Source organism: Tauraco erythrolophus, chromosome 17 (genome assembly GCF_009769465.1).
Source record: "Tauraco erythrolophus isolate bTauEry1 chromosome 17, bTauEry1.pri, whole genome shotgun sequence".
NCBI classification, from domain to species: domain Eukaryota; kingdom Metazoa; phylum Chordata; class Aves; order Musophagiformes; family Musophagidae; genus Tauraco; species Tauraco erythrolophus.
Genome location: NC_141481.1, coordinates 18,162,437 through 18,187,570, shown reverse-complemented (window position 1 = coordinate 18,187,570; position 25,134 = coordinate 18,162,437). Strand labels below are relative to the sequence as shown.

The 25,134-nt window shown below is 45.9% G+C and overlaps 1 protein-coding gene across 8 annotated transcripts in view; it reads right to left on the bottom strand.

Annotated features, from left to right (window-relative positions):
- CREBBP (CREB binding lysine acetyltransferase) overlaps nt 1-21,103 on the bottom strand; it is a 95,275-nt gene extending 74,172 nt beyond the window's left edge. For 7 of the 8 annotated variants that reach the window (XM_086622460.1, XM_086622461.1, XM_086622464.1 and 4 more), the window contains exons 1-2: nt 20,865-21,103; nt 6,477-7,189 (exon numbers count right to left, since the gene is read on the bottom strand). In XM_086622460.1, the coding sequence (XP_086478586.1) occupies nt 6,477-7,189; nt 20,865-20,949 (798 nt within the window). In that variant the 5' untranslated portion in view covers nt 20,950-21,103. The remainder of the gene's footprint in view (nt 1-6,476; nt 7,190-20,864) is intronic. The other variant, XM_086622465.1, reaches the window with a different exon arrangement.
- Nucleotides 21,104-25,134: the final 4,031 nt, after the last annotated feature.

Here is a 25,134-nt window from a genome sequence, read left to right as displayed (position 1 = left end):
CATTTTGCATGGTCATGTTTCAAAACAAAACTGCGTTACAGATATTTTCGTTTTACTACTAGTCAGTGAGTTTTACTGCTATATGTTTCTATATATTTATATCCTTCTTCTGTTTGTATTATTATGAAAGCACATACGTCTCTTCTCAGTAAAAATGCCGTTTCGGTGATCAAGTTATTTAACAGAGAACCAAGCGACTATGGTCAAGTCTGTAACACTATTAAGAGTCCCCTGAAACTGGGAAGCAGCATTATTTGGAATGCAATTTGGGCTGTCGACTTGTGTTTGCCAGAGGCACGGTCTGCGAGGAGACAGTCAGCTTGGCAGCCTCCTACGGACAGCTCAGAGGATGAGAAGAAAATTAACTGCGAGCCAGGTTAAAACAACTGAGGCAGATCCAGACCGATGGAGAGTCACCGGAGAAACAAACGGCACCAGCAGTTTGCTAAAACACACACACTGCGAAGGAATGAGAACATCTTCAGCTGACTTAATTCACAATCAGCAAGCGTATCTAAAGCTGGCACTTCGCAATAGCAACTGGGTAATCTCCTTAAATAAATAGTTTGCTTCATTTTTTCTCACCACAAATTTTCCTTTAGTACAGAATCCTCAAAACACTGAGTCAAGCAACAGAACTACATCTACAGCTGAAACCTTGTATCAGTTCTTGCTCTTTAGACTAGTTTGCTCTCTTATTAAATTTGCTCAAGATTATATATATATTTAATTTATATATATATTTAATTTACTCAAGATTATATATGTCCAACACCAAAACACCTCTTAGTGAACAACCACAGGGAGCAAAACCGTGAATGTGCTTGTCAAAGGCACATGTTACATACATAACCAGAGCAGAAACAACAAGTAACAGAATTCAGTTCTTTTATAGCTCAACAGTAAACAAAAAAATAAGACAACTGGTTATTCTCTTGGTAGACATAAAAAACGGTTTTACTGTTTTCTGAAGTTCACTTCAGAAGTTCCTGCTCTTTAATCTAAAACTTCTACTGCAACACGCACTGCCATGTGGCTGTTTCAACTAAAACGAAGTTGAAAACATGCACTGTTCAAATTAATTAGGGCAATACAGTTACGAGAAAAGATTGCTCTGAATTCTTATGCAGAAATTCAGCATATTACATCTATTTTCACACAGTTAGTGATATTTTGAATCTGTAAGATTTTGGTGCCAATCCTACTACCGGTACCAACTTCCAATTAAACATATAAATGCACAAGTAAGGAAAATTCATCACTTGTACACAGCACTTCGAACTCTGTATCTAAACTCATTACTACCAGATCATTTCCTGAAATACAGCACTGGAAGATCTGCCAGCCAAATCTGCTTTTCGATGAGTTTCTCCCTGCCAGGAAGCTTGTAGCTTATATCAATACAAATATTTTCCTTCAGAGTTTTCAAAATACATAGAATGACATTACTTAAAATCTACAATCTTGAAAAGGTATTTTACAAAAAAAAAAAACCCAAACAATAATGTTGCAATCCTCATCCTAGGTATGAAAATAAACAACCACTTTCTCCTGATCTCTTCGCAGATTCAGACTAAGATCTGACCAAACAATTACATCCTTTTATTTGGCATACAGAGCCCAATGTCACATTTGATTAAATTGCACCTTTCAGAAAGAAAACTAACCTTGAGGTAGGTTTACTAGTCCTAGAGAGAAAAACACTGTGAAAGGAACCCCCGGCAAGCTGTCCTTTCGCTGCAGCTTAAAAGCAATGGCTTCTGCAGATCTTCAGCCACACACAACTCCAGAATTTTTTCATAACTTGCTGCTACTGGTTACCCAGAAAATCCTTCTTTGAGTGATACAGCTCTGAAGTTACCGAAGAATATGTGATTCCTTATATAGGATTGTGTAGGGAGGCATCACACCTTGGAAACACATGAAAAAGAAAACACTCTAGAGTCCTACACGCCTCAGTGGGACTTCTCTACTTCTTCAGGGAAAGAGCCAAAGTACCAATTAGGTGAATCACCGTCTTTAACAGAGTGCAAAAAGTCTGAGAACCACACAAAACAAATGGGAACTTCCTAAAATTTTCTTCCGATTTTCCACAAGCTTTGATAACAGTATTGGGACGAGGGGAACGCGTCTCAGCAAGAGACTATATAACGTCTAATCTACAGAAACACAACTTCAAACTCTAGCTGCCAGCCACCAGGAACTAGACAAAGGCTTCATCTCCCTCATTTGAAAAAGATAAACTCTCACAGCAACAGGAGAGTATTAGGCACAGAGCACGCTTGCAGCGAAGTGCTCGTTTCTAGCGAAGCAATAGACCATCTGCCCAGCTTTGCTACTGCTTAAAGCGTTCGACAACCAACAACCTTCAAAAACAACTCCAGATTTAAAAGATTTTCTAGACGGTTTGAACATGTATTCTGGACTTAACGGACTTTACAAAAAAATACAGTACAACACAAAAGGACAATGCTGCTATTAGTGGAATCTACTGTAGCAAGATGACCTGTTCCTCTACTCCCACCAAGTGATAATTGTTCAAAGAAGAATCCTTCTGCTCTCTTGAGCAGATTTCTTTAAGAACTTCAACCCAGTCAAACAAAAACTCTCTCTGTAGTGTCGTCCAAGAAAACCGGGCCATAACGCGACAGTTACATGCAAAACTGTTACAGGCAAGGAGTCTGAGCAGATATATGCAGTAGCATAGAAGAGGTTTCCTTAGAGGTTTCCAGGAGATCTCAGACAAGTCAAAATCACAAAGCAGGGCCTCTAAATAAATCTAAAAATGCAAATTACACAGTCATGGCCAATGAAGAATTCAAATCCTTGCTAAAGTTGTATCTTTAATTCACAACACCTTCTCAGGGACTGCTCCACTACTCCTTATTTCCAAAAATATTCTAGGCTATCAAGACCACGCTACATACTCCCAAGAAAACCTGATTATGACTAAAGGCTACTGTTCAACTTGTATTGACAGGCTGCTGCTTCTGGAGGATCGTATGAAATCTATGACACCCTTTGCTCACATCTCTATAGATCCAAAAAGCATTTTGCTTTAATCTCTCCCTGCCAATACAGAAACATTCATCTTGATGTCAGCACCTTAGGTCCTCTGACACTGGGGACTGGTTATTCTTCACCCCCTTTTCAACTGGTTAGAGGTTGGATTTATCCACCACCTTTGGCTTACGCAAGCATATGCATCATGAGCTTGAGCTACCACGCTCATGTCTGGCCTACTTTTCATTTTTTCAAGAGCTGTCTTAAAATGGCAAGTCCAGCTCAAAACTAACAATGTTGGCTTACGATGCTCCAGATTAAATGAATCCCAGTTATTTCTGAGAGTAGGCAAAGGGATCAGATTCTGGATTTTTTTTAATTCTTTTTCGCTTCCTAGAAAGAAGGCTTATAAAAACATAGCATAAAAAGAAAAACAGAAAAGGCAATGGACTTTCCTTGACTAGTCATTTACTAAAAAAAGATTAGAACAAAATATCAGGGGAGCAAGGCCTTGCCCAACAAAACTAGTCCCAAACCATAAAGGATCAGGAGTGCCACACACTGCATATAAATACACTGAATTGAGAAAAATCAGCTTCTGAGCCATACTTGAATGAGGTTAATCAGTGATGCACATCACTTGTTTTAAGCATAATGAGAAAAACCTTGGTTTAAAAAGTTCTTCTAAATTTCCTTCTGCATTTGTATTTCACACCTCCTTCTTTCCCTTAGGATACATTGCTACAGTCATCACCTACAGAATTTGCTTCCAGCCTTGCTACAGCTCTTCAAGCCTGATGGCAGCTACATTTCAAGCCATTTAGTCAAGTCAGACACATGCACGATTAGGTAGATGGCTGCCTCACCACTTTTATTGCTGCTCTTCAAATCTTTTAAGCTGTGTATATTAAGTGGTAAACATTAGGGAACAGGAGGTGAAAAAACAAACTAACCCGTGTTCTCTCCTTCAGCAGAAATTTCAGTTTCAGAAGAACAGACAAACTCACCGACATGTTTCTTTACTCTCTTAAAAGCTTTCATCACAACTGGAGCATCAAGAAGAGAAAAAGCTAACACACAATCATGTTTGATAATCCTATTAGGACAATAAACTGGGGCTGGGAAGAGACTGGAAGAGGAAATCAATCCTCAAACGCCTAATAAAGAGAATAGCAAAAATGGAGAATGCTTCTGCTTGTCAGGAATAAAATCCGGAAGCAAGTGATTTGTTCCAAAATGGAAACACAAAATATTGAGATCACTTCTCTCTTACTAAGAGAAAATTAAGACATAAAGAAAGAAAATTAAAAAAACCAACAACAACAAAAAAACCCAAACCCCAAACAACCCAACAAACGTGCAATGCTTTTAACCTTCATCTTGTTCAACATGAGATGGAGCCCGGGAAAACACATTTTCTACTTTTCCAAGTTGGCCAAGTCTTTAAAATTGTTTTTTCTTAAATGTTATCACCTTCACAGAAACATAATTTTATCACTTATGGTCTGTCATTAAATAGTTCTACCTCTTCAGTTTCTCCAAATAACTTTGAGTCTAAGGACTTCTGAAAGCACTAATTTTGCTCCCATCTTTTGGAATGCATCACCAGTGCTGAGCACAGCACTGCACACACGGATTACCTAATGATTTGCATTAACAGGAACGCTTCCACTATTCTTTTGCAACATATTCCTTGTCCAAATTAGCATATGTTCAAGAAGCAAAGTAAAAGTTAACTGAGAAAGTCCAAGTTGCCTTCCTGAGCTGGTGAATCCCATTTGCAGCCGGCATCAGGCTAAGACGGAAGTCACAGAATCACAGAATGATTTGGGTTGGAAGGGACCTTCAAAGACCATCTCATTCCAATCCCCCTGCCATGGGCAGGGACACCCTCCACTACACCACGTTGCTCAAAGCCTCATCCAAGTCCTTGAAAACGGAATTTGTCCAAGTGCTGGCCTATTCCTCACCAGGAAGGGTAAAAAGAAACCCTGGGTTTGTTTAAAAGAAACCAAAACATCACAGAACCTCCCCCTGCAGGTTCAGACATACTCCATCAGATGAAGACCTCAGGCAAGTCCCTATGCTTTGGGGTAATTCTACTTGAATTCGTTCGCATAAAAAAACATGAGTAGTTTCATCACATAACTGTGTGGTGGCTAGGAAAAATGTACTCCTAAGAACTTAGAGAACCATAAGTTCACAGAAATAAGCTGGATAACTAGAATTTGTCACTCTTTCCGCAAATTTCAATGAAAAGCAAATGAACGATAAGCTGAATTTCATTTTGGGCAGACCAATCCCCTCTACATAACAAATTTAGCCAATTTGGAGGCTGGAGACAGCTACATCCACTTTCACACGACCTTCACTCAGATCACAAACAGCTCTCCCTTAAGAAAAGAGATCCCCTTCAGTGCTGAGAGAATGTTTTTTATGTTTTTATTTTCAAAAATTAAAATGAACTATACAGTACTGCACACTGATGTCAGCATTTCTTCAAAGAACAAGATTTCTTCTAGGTCAGGTAATTTTTTCCTAACGCATCAATGAATTAACACTTAGATGTTAATAAACTACAACGATAATGACTAGTGATGTATGAATAGCTAAAACATCAGAGACGAAATTATCTTTTCCTACATATCAGAACAGGGTGGGTTTGCCATTAAAATTTCAGGAAAGAACTGTACCAAAGCAACACAGACAGGAGACGAGGCACACTGCTATCCAACTGAAAGACAGAAGGAGCAGCAATCAAAACGCTTCTCCAAGCTCACACCTGGAAAATGAAGAACTAAAAAGCAATGACTGTACCAAGCAGAGACCACAGCAGTGCCGCAAGACAGAGGCAGGTATTTTCAGGTGTATATATTCCCTGTCCCAATCTGCAATGGCCACCGAATTAGACTTCTTGCCTGACACTGCCCTTCCCTTTCACAGAGTTTGCATGAGCTTAACATCAAATTTCACACGGATTGCCTTCACATCAGTTTCTCTATATTTGAAATCAAACATTCACTGCACGGCTGTTGACAGTGGTACTTGACACGAGGACCAATTGCTACACCTCTTCCTTCAATCTACAAACATTTCTCTAACAGTTTTCACATTGCTTTAGAAGATACTGATGTCTGGCAGCTGAACTGAGATCCTGCACAGAAGTAATCATCTGTTTCCTTTTTTGCAGGATTATGTTACTCTCTTCTAATTCACCCAGCTAAGATACTATTCAACGTTTAACTTCAAGGATGTGTTTTTTAACCAGTGCTTTCATTTCTCATTACACGAGAAATACTGCTTCAATTATCTTGCTTTCATGGTATCACTGGTGACTGAAACAGGTAACTACAGACTCAAGAAAGTGCATTCTTTAGTTCTGTTCCAGAAAACAATCTACTACATTTTCTTAACACCTGTATGGACAAAAAACAAGTGCAAGGAATAGAACATATTAAATCATATGTACGTACTTTAGAAATTGCTCCTGTCTGTGCTGTGTTCAGTCCGGTGTGACCAGCCATCTGTGGAGATACTTGGGTTAAAGTCTCTGCCAGCACACTGCCTGCATTCCCCTGCATGGCAGGGGCAGAATATTGCATTCCTGCTCCCCTTCCTCTTCCAGCTGCCCCAAGAGATCCATTCATTACCTGCCCTTGTCCTTGCTGAGGCTGATTCATTAAACTGTGACCAGAATTACTGTTGAGAAGGCTCTGGTGTGTCTGACTGAAATTAGTATTCATACATATCCCAGGTCCAGTCTGTGATGTTGCAGGGCTGCTTGTCACCATCCCCACTTGTTTTTGTGCTTGAGAGTTCAGAGTTTGTGATGCAGGTGTGGTAGGTCCAGAGGTGCTGGCTGCTTGTTTCGCCAGGCCTGAAGCAGAAGAGTCCGCCTGGTTTAAAGGGCTCTTACCCATAGCACCCAGATTCCCGATATTAGCACTGTTCGGCTGCCCTTGAACTTGACTACCAACTCCCTGCTGGACAGGGCTGTTCGAGTTCACATTTCCAATTCCTGGGTTTAAGGAAGAGCCGCTGCCTCCCCTTAGAAGTTCAGAAAGTTGTTTGTGTTTGGAAGCCGCATCTGGAACAAGGTTCCCACTGCTGTTTAAAAGGCCCAACTCGCCATTGGGGATCAGCTCATCAGGAAGATCGTTTTCCAAGTCAAATAAAGATCCAAAATCTACAAGTGAAAACAGAAACATGGGTGAGGAAAAAAAAAGGACAAACAAGTAACTCAAATATTCATCCACACTATTCCTACCAGGCATTAAGGTACATCTTTACCCAAGACTCAGCATCGCCAGCAAGCGGGCAAAGGTCCTCCTGACGCGACCTCCAGACCCTTGCAGAAAGCACAGTCGTTGGTACATACTGTGCACATACAACCATACAGCACAGAGCACTGGCCACTAAGGAGTTTTTTCACAAGACTTTTCCCAAAACATTGTACCAAGCTTAAGAAACTAAGGTGGCACGACTATGACCATCTAACCTAACACCTAAATTTCTCTTGTTTTTTGCTAAAAGGCAGCAGCAGAAATATCAAGAGATTTTTTTTTTCCCCTGTTGATTTACTTTCCCAAAAGAGCGATTACATCACCTTCTCTGACCTCCTATGTAATCCCAGGCCACTACATTTCGCCCAGCAATCCTACCCCAACCTTGTAATTTATGTTTGCGTATCTTCCAGCAAGGCTTTGAAGCTTGATCAAAAGACACCAACTACTCCTTTGGTAGTTTGATCCCACTCTTACCCATAAACGTGTTCAGTATCAGTTTCTAGTCATCGATTTGTATCATGATCCACTACCTCAGAAGATCCCAAAAGGCACTCAGCATTTTCTTCTCATAATGCCTCCTGAATCAAGTCACTTCTCGATCCCTGAACGGCTCAAATAATTCAAATTGCTCTCTAAGTGCCCAGCCCTCATTTATCATGCCCAATATTGACAGAGGTAATCCACACGCTTTCCAGATGAGCAAAATAAATCAATCAAATCTTCATTAAGCCATTTGAAGGAACCGCTCTGCCTGGCTGGAACATCCAGGCTGATAAGAAGTGGCGGGTTTTTTTCATTTTGTTTTTCAAAAAGGAGCAGCTCCGGTTCACTAAAATGTTTCACTGCACGTCATAAGCGATGTCTGTGTAACAATGTTATTTTGCCATGTAACTAAAAATAGAAAGTTACTTGGCTGTGTATAGGTACTTCCATGTGAAAATAAAGTTCTAAAAGCTTCCCAGTCTATGGATGTGATCTAAACCAACCGCTTTTTATTGTAACATAACAGAAACGAGTGAAAACTTTACTTTGCCCCCCGCTCCCCAACACAGCCCTGAAAAACTCTAGTCCCTCACAGCGAGTAACAGACACACCGAATTTTTTCCAGTTTAGGGCAAACAAAAGTTCTTTCCTAAAGAAGCGCATCCCAAAAGCTTCATTATTTTAATGTTTAATTCACTCTTTAACCATGAAAAGTTGGTGCAAGACTCAGGTTGTAAAAGTGGCGTAAGATCGTTCAGCCAGTGACAGCCTGGACCGCACTCACTGCATTGAACAGAAGCAACAAACACCAAACAACACGCAACCTGCATCACAAAGCTGCTACCAACACATTTCGGTGTGTCTAAATACAACGCGTTTCATCCGCATTCAAACTTTCAACTCGACCCAACTGAAGAAAAACGAATAAAAATTTTTAGATGTGTTGCAATGACCAGTGAATTACATCGACAGCCACAGAAAACATACACAAAAAGGTTAAATTCTGCCTGACTTGAGGCGCTCACAGCAGTGTGTCCTTGAGGGGCCTGGATCGTGCCATCATTACCTACTGAAGCCTATAACCTCTGAAGAATTCTTCCAGGCTTGCAGGAGGCTGGCCGCAAGGAAATACACCACAGCTCAGGAACAGACCTCCTATTCCCTTTCAAGCAGGGAAGTAATAAATTAACATTTTTGTTAGCTAGGTTCATTAAAGTATTTTTAATTTCTCTCTTACTTGCTGGGTTTCTCTTCAGTTCAGTTCACCTTTCCAGCTTGTCTTCTACAGAAATTCCTGGGGCACCTTCAGTTACATTCCTTTTGGCGACCGCTTCGTCTCTCCTCCTCTTTCCCGTGCAACCACTTGACGCTTACTACTGCTGCAATTTGTGTCTCTTCCCATGAATTATGATTCTACCTTCCTCCTCCCAAGATTTCACTATTTTTAACCTTCCACCCCTCTCTAACCCCTCTCTGATGAAAACTCCATCGCCTGTTTTCAGCACCAAGCCCCGTTTGGCCAGAAGTGAGTCTGGCGGCAGTGGCCCGGAGCACCACCAAAGCCATCTGCCCACACATCACCAAGGGTGGTGACACAAACGCAGGGTCTGTGGCTGAGACTTTGCCTTTGTTAAACCGCTCTCGTCATCCCGCCTCGCCGTGAAGTTCAAGGTTTGCAGCACTCGTCCAGACAATTTTTGTAAATCCCACGAAACGGTGGTTTTGCCAAGCTTCTGCACTCAAATTGCTAATATTTCATGAGCAAAAGACACATGCGGGGCCAGGGGTGAGGAGAAGTGACAAAACGTGTAGGGGGAAGATGTCGCTGTGGCTTAAAGAAAGAAAAGTAGCTTTTTCCAATTGTATTTCAAAATGCGATGCTGGAGTATAAATGCTCACTTTTTTTTTTTTTTTTTGTTTGGCTGACTGGACTCTTAGCAGTCTTGCCAGAGCCAAAGACTGGAAATGTTTTTGCAGTTTACAAAAAGAGTGAGGAAAGCGTTTGGGAATACTGCCTCTTAAAACCTAAAGGAATCTACCACGCTTGAGCTCCTGTAAGAAGACTATAGGTTAAGGTTAGGCATGGGAAGTTTAGAGCTCTGCCAGCAGGAAAATAAAAAGCAGGTAAACAGCTCAGCACAGCGGCTGTGTAAAAATTCACTGCGTATTCATACGTTCAGGCAATGATTAATCTTCCTGCTTTTATATTTTAATCAGTCGTGTACGTTAAAAACGTCAACACAAGACACATTTTACAACCGCTATAAAATACAACAGAAAACAAAAGTCTACTTGAGCATGTCTGCAACAAATCCATGAAGATAAGAGATTGTCTTGGCAGTTATGAAAATAATAAATATATTTATACACATATAAAAATCTACCACAAGAAGAACGTGGCCCATTTCTACTGGTAGGAAAATGAAAAGTAACCTCAGTCCCCTCATTCTCACGAGAAGAACATAACTGATCCCATTCTCAATGCTTCGACTATTTCTCAAAGTCAACGGCAGCTACCGAGAGTCTAAATAAATAAAATCTAGAGATGCCTCTGCCTTTACATACAGTTATCTGAAGTGATGCTCCAAAAACACCTGCACTGAGGAGTCCCACTCCAATTCCCAAGCTTTGTACCTGTTCCATCACTCAAACCCACTGCTTACCTACCACGCAGGGAGCAGAAAAAGTGGTCTTTATTTTAAGAGAGGATAGATTCCCTAACTCATGAGGCACACACATCTAATTTCAGTGCTCAGGAAGGAGTAGAACTGACTAAGGCTGCGGAGACTCACCTCGTAGAGTCTGGTCTCCAACACAGCACTTCCAATCCTAAACCTCACACCTTTTATCATCTCTGTTACATAAAACCAAACAGCCTCTTACCAGGAGAGAGCCAAAAACCAGAGATAATGTGTCTTTTGGAAGGGACGGAAAAGCACTAGGCAACTACAACACCCCCGCTCTTTCCAAAGGGCTCCTTTTCCAATTTGAGACTTCTGCCTTCTTTGAGCATCTATTTTCACACATAGAGGATAACCACACTTGAGACACACTCTCCCTTCATTTCAGCTTTATGAGCTTAAATGTCAGTTTTCTGCCTTCCTGGACAACACTTTCAGCAACCAGAATAAAAAAAGATATTCCGTTTCCTTCCGAGCCTTCTCGGAAGGAAAAAAAAAAAAAACACAAAACTGTGCTGCATTCTCCGGCAGAACATTTTCATCTGTAGGACTACTTGCAACTGTTATCGGGAGACTCTTAATACACACATTCAATCAATTAACTTGTTTCAATGTCACCATTTTCTCCTCTTTAGCTCAGCCTGGAGAGGTGACAAACATTCTAAGGTCTTTCTTTACCTGATTTATTATCTCAAACATATCGCAAGGCAAGCAGGGGGAGAATTATCAAATTCATTTTTTACAGCATAATTTCAACTCGAAACGTGGTTGGGAGTTTTCCTGTGCCAAACTTTGACTGCCCATCCATGGAGCAGACACTGAAGTCACACTGCCGTCCCAGTACACAAGCAGTATTTTCACCGTGACTTTCCTTCATGCCAACAGAGCTGTTACATTTCAGTGAGCCCAATTTTGTTTTGTAAGGCTTCTTTCAATCACGCCAGACCCCAGCAGACAAAGCCTCAACAGTTCAGAGCTCCGGCCATTCCCTAAAATTCCATGTCAGGTAACTCAACTCAATAGCCATACTGTTTGGTGCTGTCGGCAATTACCACATCGATTCCAACCTCCTTTCGAGGTTTGAGGGTTCTGTAATTTATTGTTTCATAAAAGACAATTAGTGCATTTAATGTTTTCGAGCAATTAAACAATGCATTGATAGAAAAACCAAAGTTTCCAGTAAGGAAACTTTACATTAGCGTGTGAACCTAACAAGACACGCAGAAAGATTTCAAACTGACAGGCATCTGACCTTGACTTTCAGGACATGATGTTTAACAACCAGTTTCAGAAAGACAGCGATGAGGGACCTGCCTGGGCCAAGGAGACCCTACAGGCTGGGTGGAAGAGGGTGAAGGGCGAAAGAGATATCCAACAGCAGGCATTTGATGAGTCCCAACATGTTATAGCTTGCATAGTAAGAGATGTGGATATTTAACTACATTTCTTTCTGCCTGATCTTTTAAACTACTTACACTTGGGATGAGAAGGACATACAGTCTGGTTTGCTTGTTCCTAAGTCAGTGAACTGGTCAAAGGTCAAACACGCCGATACACAGAAATGAGCCTCACTTTTAGGCATGTTAAGTACTTGCCTCTAGGAAACTCATTGGAATAATTACCACAGTGTTCTCTCGCTTACAGACTGATGGTCGCTAAGGCTGGAAGGGACATCAGGTGGTCTGTAGCCCAGTCCCTCAGCCTCTTCTCAAAGGGCAAGTGCTCCAGCCCGCTGACCTCCCTGGTAGCCCTTCACTAAACTCACTCCAGCTCCTCCATGGTCCTCCCAGTAATGGAAGGGAGGCTGACAGTTGCCTCTATTGTCCTTTCAGCCTTTCTTGAAAATAGGTGTAACACTTGCCTTCTCTTGCTTTCCTGCAGCTAGGATTTTAGGGATAGGGGGATTGAAAAGGACGCATTCATTCCACCACGCTTCCTTTGCAACTTGTCTTCTGGCAAAGCATGATACTCCCCAAGATGAATACCATTCAGGGTACAGACATGAAACTAAGCACCAACACGGTTCCTACGATCAATTAAATTAGATCCATTTTGTGCATCCCAATAACCAAAAGGGACGCTATCATCTTAGAATCTAGTTAAAGTAACTTCAAGCTCCTAAAATCTCCCCCAATCCATTTTTGTAAGACTTCAGCAACTAAATGAGTTTTCAAAACTCGAGCTCATTACACAGAGCAAAGAAATCAAGAAACTAATGAAACAGAATCAGTTCTCTTCTAACCTCTACTGCAATACTACAGTATCATGGATTCAGTTTTAAAAACGCTCCCGACACCAGCCCAAACACCAGACTTGCAAGTCAGGATGGAGAAAACGCAAGTGTCTATATCCCCTATACCACAACTAATGCATGTGATAAAGGACCCGATACAGCAAAGACCCGGCTTCTCTCTCACCTCCCTGAAAAGAGAATATAAACCTAAACCCTTCCTTGATCACACCAAGTTTAGTTCGCAGCCTCTCTTCCCACTTGCAGGCTGTATATCACAGTGTCATAACCTCAAGTTTCTCTCTACTGTACTTACCTAAATTGTCTCCACCATCTCTCTTTTGCTGTGCTCATAATGAAACTACAATCTGTGCTGAAGGTTCAGGAAAACCTAAAATGCCAGCTTCTTTCAGGAATAATCCCTGTTTTCAGACCTACTTCTATTAACCTTCCAATAAATAAATAAATCAGATTACTCGAACGTTTCACTATTAAAACCAAAGCACTACATAAGGACAGATTAAATGCAGCTGGTACTAGAGTTAATATACAGAAATAAATATGAAAATGCATTCAGATAAGAAGTTAGTCTCTCATCTCTTTCCAGATGCCAGAGGGGAATAAAACCAAAACAATCCCCAAAATAACCCCCAAAATGTGTGGCAGAAGCAGTCCCACAAGAGTCCTCGCTCTGGTCTATTCTTAGAAGCATTGGATGTCAAACAATGGACTGACTTTGCCTCTCCATAACCATTCTTCCTCCCAGTTGTCTCTGCTATTTCGGCACTATTGCTGTGTCTGCTCCTGTGAGTAACTTTACGTCCTCCCCAGTAGCATCAAGAACATAACGCTGGCACGGCTATCGTCACATCGCATGTGGCGATCAGGCTACACACTCACTGACTAAAAGGCTTCAGTAATTTTCTTTTCTCTAAGAGCAGAAATCTGGACAGAAGAAAGAGCAGGCAAGCAATTTGCTTACAGACTGGGAGACCACCACACTGGTAACCTCAGCTTTCATTCAGAAGATCATTCTGATTAAGATTAAATATTTTAGGGTTCTTGGAGCACATCAATAGAATCGAGATTTCCTTCTCACCCTATCACAAATGCACACACCTTTTCTGTTGCCCTATTCTAACAGCTGAAAAAAAGTTTAAGTTCGAGATGATTCTTAAAAGAGGAATCATCTGAGAATCCAGTAATTAACAGTGGGCACTTGCTTAAGGCAGCATGAAACATGCAGCCTGTACCAAAACAGAGTGCCAGCATGAGAATGTCACACAACTGACAGATCCAGTGCTTCCCGTTAAGGCTGTGCCACCCTCGCTGCGCACCTGGAAAAAAAAATTCCTCAGACAACGTACAAAGACGTGAATTATCTCGGTAGGCAAACTTCAACTGTGACGTTCTCTGGCCATAGACTTCTTATCAAATACCTAGGTCGACGCAAGGTGTTTCAGATTTTAAATTGTTCAGCCCTCCACCCTCCCCACAACGACTGACGGCATCGGTGGCGAGAACTCCATGCTCAGAACCGACTTCTAACTCAGGCTGCTTCCAACATTCCCTTCAGCTACACAAATCCTTCTCTGAACGTTCCCACCTTTATGCGCCTTCTGTAACCGCGGCGCAGAACAGGCCCATTTCTGCAGAAACTACAACAGCAACGATTAATACGTACTTGAAGGAATATTATGAAACAAACAAAAATCAGCATTACGCAAGATCACTAGGAAATGGGCAAGTTTTGCATCTGCTTTACAATGTATAATAGCTGCAAAAGCTGCATTTCCGTTCTCTCTGTTTTAAACCCACTTTTTCTTCCCTGTTTCTGATGCCAAACTGTAAGTGAGAGGTAGTTTGCGTGGCAACTCAGAGCTGTGCAGGAACATCCAACACAAAACACACCCAACGCGCATAAGGAAGCAACAGCAAACGTGCTTTTATGTATTTCACTCTAAAAAAAGCTCCCAACCAGAACTGACTGAATAAAAAACCCCAACGATGCCCTCACAAATCTATTTTACTATAAAGCATTAATTTCAGTGAGATGAGGCTGTTCTGAATCGTTCTCATTAATACTTTCCTTAAAGGAGTTTATGAACCTTAGGAAAAAACTTCACAGCTACTACAAAACAGATTTACGTTCAGTGCTTACTGAATTCAAGTCTCTTGGTAATTCCCACATTTCTTTGCTCCATTAGATGAAACTACAGAGGAGATGACACAGAAGCTATGTCATCAACAACACCCACTAAACCAGCTATCAAAGTACCGGCAACGGCAAAGCTGGGCAGTGCAGGAGAGAAGCTCATGCTCCTCAGGTGTGACACACACAGACAGGCACTGGAATCTAATATTCCATTTCCCTTCTCACTGTGCCACGGAAAGCAGCCGGCCCCGACGTCTGCCTCAGAGGTGTCCGACAGCAGCAATGAAATGATGTCTACCTGTAAGACTGGGAGGCTTATCACCCAGAGAGAGCGACTCGTGCTGGTAACACTATTCCTGAGGAGGTTCCCACAGCATTAAAAATGACCCTCAAATGCAGGAGATTTTACAGACATATATGTGTAAACAAAAATACACAAAGTCGTTGCACATCAAAGATACTGTATTTATCAAATGTTCCAAATAAGATCCTTTTTTCTCAACGGTGGTGAATAAGGAAACAGGAAAGGCTGATGAAGTTTTTGAAGAGTATATGACAAGAGATTTAGATTCCGAGTTATGATTGTGAATTACCAGCAATAATAGAAGTTTCAGTTTTCTTTTGATTCACACTATGGTTCTGCACAATACTTGATAGTATTTGTTGAGACATCTCTATTAAAGAGAGTTTTCCAAATAAAAGATTCAGGTTCTCTCTGTATCTTAGACATCTGATAAGACAGATGGAAAACATAACATATGTTAAAGGGAAGATTTACAACAAAGCAAAAATTCTTGAAAGTGTAAGCCAAATTAGGATGGAAGTGTCAGATTTCTAAGCTGTCCCACATGCTTTTTCATTGTATAAGAACAAACTCCAGAATTTTTTCAAGTTCTGTTTTTCAATTACCCCCTCCACCCCGATTTCACATTAACCTGCAGTGTTTTGCCAACGGAGCAAGATTTTTGTGCATGCTCTTCTCTATTAGCAGGTAATAACCGAGAGCAAAGTCTCTAATAAAAACAAACACCAAGAATAGGAGGATTTGTTTCATGTGAAGTTGCAGATGTAACAGCGAAACACAGCATGTTGCTGTAGAAATAATTAATGGCACGGACTACGACTCCAAGGAACATTCAGCCAGAATAGAAAGTGAATAATCCGCAACAGAAAACTGGGAATCATTTCACAAGCTATCAAGAGATCTCTGGGGTACAACAAAGACTGACCCCTCAAGAACAGCCTTTACTCCTGCCTGCTGCAGGCAGGGCTTCTCCAGAAGCTCTATGCCACAGCACAAGACAGCATCTACCCCATCAATTTTAAGTCACGGCGAGGGGAAGAAGGAATCAATTTGATAAACTCCCAAGTACATATGCAATTATCACAAAGTGTGAATTTAAAAAAAGGAAAGGGCCCGACTGTAGGACTGTGGACTGTCACACAAAATCAGGCTGGCAGATCATCTGCTCAACTTTCATCTCGCACAGATGTTAAGTGTCAAACTCCTTGCAGAAGTCTATAAAACCCCCAAACAATTATAAAAGTATACAACAACCTGCTCTCAGCAACGCTTTGTGAATCGGTAAGAACGAGCTGCACCAGACTCAACCAATGAACCAATTCCTAATCTTACAGATCTCCTGTCCCAGATTACAAACGCAGGCAGAGAGTTATGCAGGTCAGTCACTTAAGGTGCAGAAAAAGAAATAACTCAGCTTGTCTCAGGCTTAACATAGCTCAAAGTAAACATTTTTCGTTGGCATCATCATCTCTCATCATTACGTGTATACAGTCAGTCTGAAGGAACAGTATAGCCATGAAATATCACACCACGTTTCCCCACCCCAGCAAGTTATCCTGCGAGTACCACAAAACAACACACATTCCCGTGAAATAATTACAACTACACACGCTCCTTCACCTACATCTTTTCAGAAGAAGCATTTCATCCTCCAATTTTCTGCTTATAAATCCAAGTCTGTTCCCTTAACGGAATCACCCTTTTCTCTTATTCCAGGGAGAGACAGAGAAAGCACGTGTGTAAAAGCGATTCTTACTGTCACAGCGCACAAACGACACCCAAGTTTTGCACACACAAAACAAGAGCAGACCCATTAAACGGGCTTCCAGGAAACTTTTTGACTACACAGAAATGAATCCTTCTAAAACACACATACTAATGCTTTCAGTGCACAAAAAAAACCTGGTTGTAGATCGCCGCGACGTCAGTCCATTTGAAGTCTCAGCTAAGCAGGCAAACAGAAGCTCAGCAAGCCTGGCCGCCTCTCCTTAAGTGACTTTGTTTTATAGGTAGTCCACCTCCTTTGAAACTAAAAACTACACCCACTGAAATACACCTATCTGTTTTTTGGCAGGAGAGAAAGATCAAGTCGGGCTGCGTATCGACACCAACTCCCTTCTGCAAAGGTCTGCAGCTCGCCGGGAGTCAGCCAGAGATCCCCCTGTCTCGGCACGCACAAAGGCACGTGCGACAAGGCCAGTCGTTCCCCAGTTTTAAAACAGGGGCACGGCGATGCTAACGCACCAGCCCAGAAAGAGAACGTGAATTACCGGAGATCTCAGCCCGCAGCTTCTGCGGCAGCAGCCATACTGCTCAATCTGTTTATGATCTGAAGTCGTGGAGAAAACAAAACCAAAACACCACACAGACGAGAAAGTACGAGATGAAAATCCATTTCTAGTGGACTTTTGAAGCCGCTCATCTCACCCTCTTTCCAACTTCACCTACCTTAGGAATTTATTAACTCGTAACGCCGTTAAAGACACTCTCTGTTCGGCCCAAATTATCATTTGTCATTTCTGGAACCAGCATAGCTCTACGACAGCAGAAGGCTGCAGGGTACGTAACGAATACGGAGGCCTTACTCGCAGCGCACCACAGCTGACCACCAAGCCACCTGCAGAACCGCGGTGAAGGGGCACCTGACGAACACCAGCTTTGCTGCTGCTCCGTTCAAGCACGTTTTTCCACAATCCGTCTGCAGAGTTCAGACCAAGACCAGCTCCAGAAAGCTGCCAGTGCGCTGTATCTTCTCCCGAAGGACAACGCCAGCAATGTACAAAATAATCACAACATTCTGCATTAAAATAATACACTGCCGTAACCAAAGTTAGTCATTTACTTTCCATGAGTGCCTGGTTTATTCTGCAGCACGCTAGACGAGAATGCCTCCTAACAGCCATAGAAGGGACAAACGCCCAGGTATGAAAAACACCATGTAGCTAATAAAGCAGTCATTAGACAAAAGCACTACTCCTACCTGGCCAGACAAGGGAAAACCTTTCCTGTGGATATTTTAGCACAGGAGTCAGCTTGTTCAATACCACACAGCAACGGCAAGCTACGTTAACAGACAGCCACAAGTCTTAACCCTCCTTATCGATACAAAGACCAAAGGGGCAATGGCAAAATGGGACTATCGTGAAACTTAACGATGGTCACAGTATACATCTCAGCTATCCCTTCATCTCCACCCCTTCTCTGAGACAACACGTTTGATTTAGCTGCGTCAGTTTAACAGGAAAGGTCGTATTTTCAGAACGTAAGCAGACCAATTTCAATCGCACAAACTTTGCTCCGGTAAGCCGAGGAGCTATTTTTATCAGAAAGATTAAAGGCAGCTAAAATTCACCCTGACAAAAGGAGTTGCTTAACATCACCGCATCAAAGCGCGAAGCGAAATATAAACAAGGACGAGCGGTTGCTTTCTGCCGAATGTTCAGCTCTGCCATCAGACCCTTCGTCTTGCTCAGCTACAAGCACTTGCAGGCCCGGAGTCTGACCATTCCGCAACACAACCGGGCCTAACGCAACGCCTTGGAAAGCACGTCCCACTCACGCAAGCTGCAGCATCAAACAGCGCAGGTTTATGGCTGCAATTACAGTTCAGCTATCCGACACACAGCTCACTGCTCCATCAGGGCACAAGCCTCAACCCCACCTCCCCAGGCACTTCTGGTCACAAAGGCAACTTTCCAGGTCACAAAATAACTTTTTCATTGAAGCCTCAGTGCAAGAGAGCAGCCTGGTGTAGCTTCAGGAGTAAGTATTTGACAGCAATTGCTACTCAAACTATTTGCATTGCCTGCTACAACTCACAGAAACGTTCAGCAATCTTTCAACAAGCAGCATTAGCCGCTGGCAACAAACCTAAAGAGGTTTTTTTTGGAAAAAGCACTTGTAAGCGTACAAATGTTACCTGCGCTCTCAAGCAGAGAGCACCTGAAGAACACCAGGACGCCACCACACTCCTACTTGTTCAAAATACAACCTGGGGTTTGCCGTCCCTGGTGACCAAAGGCCCGCTCAGCCGTGCAAAACTTTATGCAGATGCTGGAGTTTACATATCCAGCACCGCACGGAGCGCACCGAGACGCATTAGAACTCGCCGAACAGGACGCAATTATAACCGAAGCATTCCAGAACAGACCAAATGAACTTCAAAAAAAGGTGTGTGGGGGGGAAAGGCACCGCTTCAAACACCTTTCACTGGCTACTTGTACAGTCTAAAATGTCTAGCTGAAGAATTAAAAGAAAAATTGTGCTTTTCCTGAGTAGCTGCGGTGCATTTCGTAGCAATGTATCAGCCTCCCGTATGACATTTCGTCGCTTCCAGGAAAGGGATTAATGTAGTTCAATCGCAAGACCTCACCTAGATATCCTCTGCCACTTCTTACTCTCAATACCATTTCTTTTTGGCACGTTTCATTTATTTGTAGGAAGAGATTCCATTAAAAAAAACCCCAAAGGACTGAAGTATTTATAAACTATTGCCAAATGCAGATTAAGCAAACTGAAAAACTGATAAACAGAATTTATCAGCTCGATTATAGTAATAATTTTTTCAGTTTACAGAGACACAGCAGGCGTAGCACCATTAACTTATCACTGTCCCTTCAACAGGATTCATTAATCGCTGAAAACAGAAACGCAAGTCCACCACACTTCTTGTCCCTACAAAACCACTGTCTCAGTGATCAAAACAGCTGGAACACTGGAAGACGTCAGGACACGCACACATGCTCTCATGCACACACGTGCGTATTTACAACGGGCACGCGCTTGCTGGAAACGTGAAATTTTGATGCGTTTTATTACCTACAAACCCATTACGACCGAAAAAAACAGCACGACGAAGGCACGACGCGACGTACGGACAAGTCGCAGCGACTGCCAGCCTGCCGGGCTTTTCATCGCGCAGTCGACCCCACGACTTACAATCGTTACCTGCAAATTATTCGGGTTTTAAGGAAAAACGCTCAGAAGAGGTCGAGCCGAGCGCCGTAAACCAGGGTCACAGGTGGAAGGGTAAAGAAAGCAAAATATTAACATGCTATTAGGGAGTTTTTTATTCCGTAGCGTGTCGCACGCAGGGGTACAGTGGAAGAGGCTGCCTGCGCAGGGCTTGTTAGCTGCGGGTGATATTATGGGTTTTAAGGAGTAGAGGTGGAAACACCGACCACCCTGCTTCTGGAGGGGGTGGTCGGCGCTTCCGCTGGCGGGATTCTCCTCCTTCCCTACCCGCACCCCGCTCACCTGGGCACCCCCAGCATCCAAGCCGAGGCGGATCCCTCCATCCCCTTCACCATTAAAACGCAGAGGTGATTCGATGATGGGAGAGGAAAAAGTGGGGCGGGGGGGGGAATTCAACTCAAAAAGGCCTTTACCCGTCTCTCTCTCCACCGCTATTTATAGCCGGGACGGTACTTGGCGTACGGGTCCCGCCCGGTAACTTCGACTGGAGGAGGCCCAACCGCTCCGGGAGGGATCCTTCCCCGATTTCCCGGCACCTCGCCAGGCCGGTTCCCACCCCCGCCGGGAACCGTGGCGGGGCGGGCGGTTCCCCACCCCCCCCCCGCCTCTCCCTCCCTCCGGCGGGCGGTCGGGCCCGGCGATCGCCGGGCCCGACCGCCCGCCGGAGGGAGGGAGAGGCGGGGGGGGGGGGGAAGGAAAGAACCGCCGGTGAGGCCCGCCCGCCCCCGCACCGCCCCGCAGGCCTTACCTGTGCTATCGCTGGCGGAGAAGCCCGGCGAGTTGAGCTTGGCTCGCTTGGGGTTGGGCGGCCCGTCGAGTAAGTTCTCCGCCATGGTAGCCGGCTGGGCCGTCCGAGGAAAGGCCGCCGAGCCGGTAATCGTTGGAGACGGAGGGGGAGCCCGAGGAGGGGGCGAAGCTCTCTCTCTCCCCGTTCCTCCGAAGGGGGGGAACCCACCGTCGAGCAACAGCGCCGCTCAGTGCCCGACCGGCGGCGGCCCCCGTTCCCCCATACCCGGGCCGGGCCGCCGCCGCCGCAGCAGGCCGCAGGGGAGGAGGGTTCGGGGCGGGGTGGGGAAGGGCCCAGCGCCCCCTCCCTGCCGGCCTCGCTCCTCCCGGCCTCTTCCCCCCGCCCGGCCGCCGCCGCCGAGGAGGTGCCCGGATGGCGGCTCAGGCAGTCACTCGGGGAGCATAGCGCCCCCACACACCTCGCCCCGTCCCCTCCCCTCCGCGCCGGGGGGTTCGCCCCGGCCCCGCGGCGGCCCCCGCCCGCCGCCCCCGGCCGAGGTTAGGGGAGCGGGAGGGGGGTGGGGGGGGAAGAGGAAAAGGAGGGGAAAAAAAAAAATAATGTAAAAAACCACCAAAAATCGGAAAAAAACCCGAAAACAGCCCAAAAACGCCCCAAAACAATGAGCGCGGCGCGGCGGCGGCCGCGGCTCCCGGTCCCGGCGGCGGCGCTCGGTTGGCTCCGGCCGGCTCTGCCCCGCTGCCCCGAGCCCTTCTGCCCGTCGGCGGCGCTCCGCGCGGCTGCCCGTGTCCCGGCGGGCGGCCCCGCTGCCCCGGCCCGGCCCGGCCCGGCCCCGCTCCGCTCGCGCCGCGCTCCGGCTCCGCGACAAGATGGCGGCTGTTGATTCCTCAATTAAAAAAAAAAAGTTTTTTTTTCTCTTCTCTTTTCCAGAGACCATGGGGGCGGGGCCGGGGCGGGGCCTGCGCCTTGCGTCACCGCGCACGGGGCACGCCTCCCCCGCCCCCGCCGACGCCGGAAAGGCGCGAGCGGCGCCGGAAAGAGACGGAGTCGTCCTCAGTTGCTCCGCCGAGGGGACCGCGGGGCTTCCCCGCACCCCGCGCTCCTCAGGGACTCCCCCCGGTTGCCCGTTCACGTTGTCCTCCGCGGTCGCCCGCAGTCACTCGCATCGGTCTCCCCTCTTCGCTCCTGTCAGGGTTCTCCTCTCGGCCGCCCCCTCACAGCGTCCCCTCAGTCTGCCTCCACTCCCCGCAGGCTCCTCTCTCAGCCCCACCGCAGGTGTCTCAGCGTCCCCCTCACAGTGTCCCCTCACGGTTCTCCCCACATCGCCCTCCCCTCAGCCCGCCACTTTCCCCTCACAGTGTCCCCTCACTGTTCTCCCCACACTGCCCTCCCCTCAGCCCGCCGCTTTCCCCTGCCAGCCCTGCTGCAGATGTCCCCTCAGCCTCCTCACAGTCACTCCCCCCCATCTCACCCCACAGTCCCACCGCAAATGTCCCCTCTCCTCACAGCATCCCAAGGGCTCCCCCCTCACGGCGTCCCCCCCTCAGTGTCACCGGTTCCCCTCAGAGCCGAGGCGCAGCCAGACCCAACGCCCCTGACAGGGTCTGGGGCAGCCATGCCAGCCCGCGCCTTCCCTCTCCTCCCCTCTCCTGACGTGCAGCCAGGGCCTGGGAGCGGTGCCGCGGCCATGGGGGGCTGCGTCCCCCCGCGCCTGCCTGCCCAGCCTTCCCCCAGGCCTCCGCCCTGAGCCGATCGGAGCAGACCCAACGCTCAGGCACCACATCCGAACCCAACCTTCCTTTACAAATACCCTGTCCTCTGTCTAGACAGACTTCCCCAGCCCAAAACAGGTTTATAGGACTGGAGCTCGTACGCTTCCATGGATTTCCATACTGGTTCCCAACCTGAGAAGCAGGTCGTATAAGCCCTGGTGACGTGATGTGTCGATGTGGCACCAGAGCTTCTCGTACCCAAACTGGTCGCTCGGGGCTGTTTTTGTCGCCTGCGTGTCCGTACGCCCCCGAAGAGCAGCCACAACCAGAGGACAGGCTGGAGAAGGGCACCGAGACAATCCTGACAAAGTCCGTAAGCCGCGATGGATTAATCGGCAACATTTTATTGCTTTAAAGGAGATCTATAACGACACCTTCTTTTGCAAAGAGTAAGCCCGTCTTTTGTTTACTGCAAAACTCGAATTCATTACATTTAATTCTACATTTACATGCATTTCATTACATTTACTTGCAAATTCTGTGTTTATTTACATGGTGCCTGTCCTTGCTGAGATCTGACTGTAATCATGCCGGAGGTCTCCTACAGGCCTCTCCTTCTATCACCGTATTACTCATTAGCTACACAAGTAAGAGCTCTCTGGCTATATCTGCCGTAATTTCCTCCAAAAGCAGCGAGTTCCCGTCTGGTTTAGGATGGCTCGGCGTGGGACAGGGTTTGGTGTCTCACAGCGGCTCTAGACATGAGAGCAACAGCTTTTGTCCAGCGGTGTTTTACTGTAATATAAGGCGTTTGCCTCAGTTTAGGCTGAGGGAAAATGTTTTGCTGCTGGAGGTGGGCGGTGGAAGTCCGGTCAGGTTGTCTGCCAGGCACTACCGAGGAGGACAGCAGCACCCTTTGCTATTTGCTGCTCCAACTTTTTAACAAGTTCAGCCAGTGCATTCTGAACTGCAGCTTGGATAGCCTTTTGCACTTGCCTTGCCTGTCCCTCCACTCATTGTCTTGGTAACGAAGGATTTGCTGGAGCAGCTGATGCCTGGAGACCCCTGGAGAGACACCCTGCTAGGATTTTGCTCCCCTGATAACCCCCTTCTCTGCTGCTGCAACAACTCTGCAGCTCTGGCGTGAAGTCCAGATGGACATTGACCACTGGGGACAGAACCTGAGCGGTCGCACAGCTCCCACCTGGCTCCAGGTGCTCCTGCTGCCTGGTGCTGGGCAATACACTGCTGCTACACCAGTGCTGCAGCTCTGACCATACAGCCGAGCAAAAGGCCCTGATACCCTGATACCACCACCACCGTAACAGGAGCTGGCGCGTTGGCGTGCTTGCCAGGGCAATGCCATGTGCTCAATATTGGGAACGGGGAGCAGACAGGAGGACTCATGGAGGCCATGATTCCTTTCCCCTTAGCTGGGAGAGCTCCTCTATCTTTACAGCAAGTGGCACGCTTGCCACATTGGTGAAATCAGAGGGGGGCTGCGAGTTCTGGGGACAGAGTGGGAGAGGAAGGAGGTGCTTTGGAGGGAGGGAATCCTATACCTCTGGCAGCAGGGGCAGAGGAGGAGGATCCTGTTAAAGCTGTGTCCTGCAGCTTCTCTGTGGAACAACATCTCCTCAGGATGGCCCCAGTTGCCCCCTGCCATGGGATTAGAACAGCATTGGGTTAACGGCAGCAGGGAGAGGAAGGCCTTGACTGTTATCCACCTCTGCTGGAAACCAGGCTATGATTAAACACCCGAAAGGCTTAATAGCACTGCAGTCCTCGGGGTACCACAGCCCTTTGCTATCGGTACTGCAAGAATCAGATGGCCTCACCCACTGGTAACACCAAACACAGAACGAGCTCAAGCGGAGTAGGAGGATTTTGTGAGAAGAAAGGAAACTCTTTGAAAGACACTATACAGCAAGCAAACGGGCCCTACTGCTGTGAACTTGCACCCAGGATTCACAGTCTGGACCCCAGCGCGCCGCTCCCCGCTCCCCCAGCCGATGGTTAAGCCCTTGCCCGGATTCCTGGGGGCTTCATCCGCGGTGCTCAGGAGGCACCGTGAAGCAGGTGCTTAATGGATAACTCCCTTACTCAGGGACTAGTTCCAAGAGAAATTGCATAATAAAATCTGCACTGCTGCAGCCCATTTCCAGACTTCCTGTCTCCAAAACTAAGCTGCTTAAAGATACAGTTCCCGAGATCCTACCTTCCTTCCCCAGCCAAAACATGGAAGTATCATTTCTATGGCTTGTGACCTCAAAACCTTACAGCTAAACAATTAATGTTTGAATAACTTCTGAGGAGCTCAACACTGTAACTTGTAGTCACTGTGGTATCATCGGAGCAGTTCTCATCAGGAATAACAAAGTCCACTTTTCCTGGTAACATTAAGTCCCGGCATCTGGTTGCCTTACCATCCCTGTGTGCTGCCAGATGAAGCCGTCCCAGGCAAAAAGACAAGCCCAGCGCCCGGTACCTCCTCTCTTCCCAGCAGCTGCGGAAAGTGTTTCCCGTTCTTCCTCTGTGTCTGTCTGGTTACACACACCCTG